The 2,679-nt window shown below is 35.8% G+C and overlaps 1 protein-coding gene across 1 annotated transcript; it reads left to right on the top strand.

Moving 5' to 3' along the window:
- The first annotated feature begins 366 nt into the window (after positions 1 to 366).
- LOC108774041 (G kinase-anchoring protein 1) lies at positions 367 to 2,212 on the top strand. Its single transcript, XM_018540048.1, has 6 exons — positions 367 to 747; positions 905 to 970; positions 1,294 to 1,519; positions 1,610 to 1,867; positions 1,945 to 2,099; positions 2,180 to 2,212. Exons 1-6 carry the CDS (start codon positions 577 to 579, stop codon positions 2,210 to 2,212), a joined length of 909 nt encoding a protein of 302 aa, XP_018395550.1. The 5' UTR covers positions 367 to 576.
- Positions 2,213 to 2,679: the final 467 nt, after the last annotated feature.

Genomic DNA, 2,679 nt, shown 5'->3' with positions numbered 1-2,679 from the left:
GATTCTACTTTAATTTTTATGAATTTGGATTTAAAGAAATTTGTGGGAATGGATGATAAATGTCGGATTGACCAATGAAAAACCGAGAAGAAAAGTGACTTATTAAAGAGTCTCTGCATGAAGAGAAACGGAACGAACTTGAGAAAGAAATGGAAGGAACGCACCCTAGGCGAGGGAAAATCATGATGGCGCTAATGCGACGATTTGCTTCCGGTGCATACGGCGCCGTTGAATTTTTCTCGGCGCCTTCCCGAGCGGCAGCACTGGGAAGCACTGGGAAACGACTGTGGGGCAGCACTGGGCACGACTGGGCAACACTACTCAAGTAGCACTGATTGCTGTTTTGCTGCGTTCAGCTGCGTTTTACGAAAGGCGAAACTGCGCGAACCGTGACGTGTTTGACGTTGCTTGCCTCGAGATCGACGCCGCTATCGTATTTTCTGCCAATTTCTCATCAAATCTTATCTCCGATTTGACGCCGGAAGTGCACGGGTCGACATCGTCGAGAGAGCGTTGTTACAGTCTCAGCTGTCCTACTACGTCTTGCTGCGTCTTGCTCGGCTGGAGCGTAGGAAAATGGCGACCGCTGTGCCGTCTCGATTCGCCGTCCTCAGCATTGAAGACGACGATTACAAGCCGAAGAAGACGCAGAAAAACGCGACGACGAACAAGAATAACGCTAAAAGCAAGGGCGATAAGTCGAAGCCGCAACAACAGCAACAACCGAGCAAAAAAAAGCAGAACAAAGTACGATGTGTATGCGTCTTCCGTTGCGTTTTTGTTTTTGATTAACCGGCGGAACATCAGCCGGATGTGACGGGATCACGGCGGCAAATCGCGATGTTTTAAATCTTTCGACGGGGATACGTATGTTGAGAGTACGTAATAGGTTTTTTTATTGTAGGGAAAAAAGAAGAAAACGAATAGTGATGACCAGCAGTGGGAACAGTGGAAGCAAAAGGATACGATGGTAAAATATATGATTTTTCACAGAATTATGTAAGATTTATTTATTATAAATGGTTCTTTTCTACCTTTATCATTCAAATTTGTCACGTCTGAATATTTTGCTTTAAAAAAAAGTATTTTTAACCTTTTTTCATTTTCTATTTGTTTAGTAAAACTAGTAGGATACATAATGAGAAACGTTTGAAATAATTTCAAGTCTGAAATTTTATTTTAGTATAGAAAGTCCCAGAAATAGTTTTAAATATTTTTCTGTTGAGTTCTGGTAATTGTATACTTATATAACTTAATCATCGTTTTACTATATCCAATTATAATTACCTTAAGGCTGTCGAAGAAACGTTTGAGCAAGAATTACACCAAGCCATCCTACTGTCGAAATTAGCATACGAAGAACAATTAGTTAGCGTAGCTAAAAATGACAAAGAACACGAACAGAATAAGAAATCTGGTAAAAAGTCAAAAAAGGCGACTATGTCATTAGAAGAATTTAATAGCATGGGAACAAGTACGACGATGGTACCAACAAATGAGCCTATAGACAAGTCAAGAGGTATTGTTTTGTTGTATAACTTGAGAATGAGTAGAAAGATTACATTATTAATGTAAAAAAAGACTTGATCTTTAACACTGTCTTTTATAGAAGTAGACGCGGAATTTTTCGAAAGGATAGAGAAGGAGACAAAAGAAGAAATAACAAAGGGAAAAGAAAAGGATATATTGAAGGCCAGATTAAATAAAATCGATGACGATATAACATTTGCGCAGTTAAGAGTAGAGATTGAGAAACGTGATGAAGTAATTAGCCAATTGAGAGCAGAGGTGCACATGTTGAAAGAAGAGCTGACACAAGTTAAAGAGAGAAATAAAAAACTTTATCAAATATTGTCACATGGTGAAAGTAAGTATCATATAATATTTTTAATGCATTAGATATATGTAAAGTTTTTGTTATTTGTAATTATCTTTTTGTTTCAGTGAAGGATAAAGCGTCAGTATTGGCTGAAGTTGCAAAACTACAAGAGATACGAGATGAACTGACATCCGAGGTAGCTTCTTTACATGCTCAACTGGAGCAAGAAAGATCTAAAACACGTACATCAAGTGTAGATGTAAAAACATCTAAACAAACTGTACGTACGCGATTGTTTCATCGATTTTTCTTTAAATTTATTTCGACAATTTTATACATACTGCATCTTGTATTTTTCAGAACAAGAAGAGGCCGGCCAGTGAAAATGCCTAAATCGTTTTTCACGAAAAATTACTATTGTGATCAATTAATTTTAATTAACGATACATATTGATTAAGTAGCAATTTAAGAAGGAACATTATATTTTCAAAGAGATGTTCATTTCTTAGTGCATATACAACATGTATTTGCTCGTTAAAAATAAGTTTAAAATATGTTAGCATTTAGCTGATTGTTTCGCGAATATATATCTTGAAAGTGTAGGATTATAGCCTATATGTTTATAGCTTTTTATTTTCGTTTTTGTTTTTTTTTTAAGACTGTAATACACATTTCTTTTTTTAATAAGTTCGATGAGTTGTAAAATTTAAAACTTTCTGAAATAACATATTTGCTGAGCTCTTCCAAACTTAAGAATTCAATATGATGTATCATCTTCCGAATTTTTTGCGTATTAATATACGCATTTGTGTGAATATAAATATATATTTATATTTAAGCATGCACACGTACACACACA

Source organism: Cyphomyrmex costatus, unplaced genomic scaffold, assembly GCF_001594065.2.
Source record: "Cyphomyrmex costatus isolate MS0001 unplaced genomic scaffold, Ccosl1.0 scaffold23, whole genome shotgun sequence".
Lineage (NCBI taxonomy): Eukaryota > Metazoa > Arthropoda > Insecta > Hymenoptera > Formicidae > Cyphomyrmex > Cyphomyrmex costatus.
This window is presented reverse-complemented; position numbering and strand designations above follow the sequence as displayed.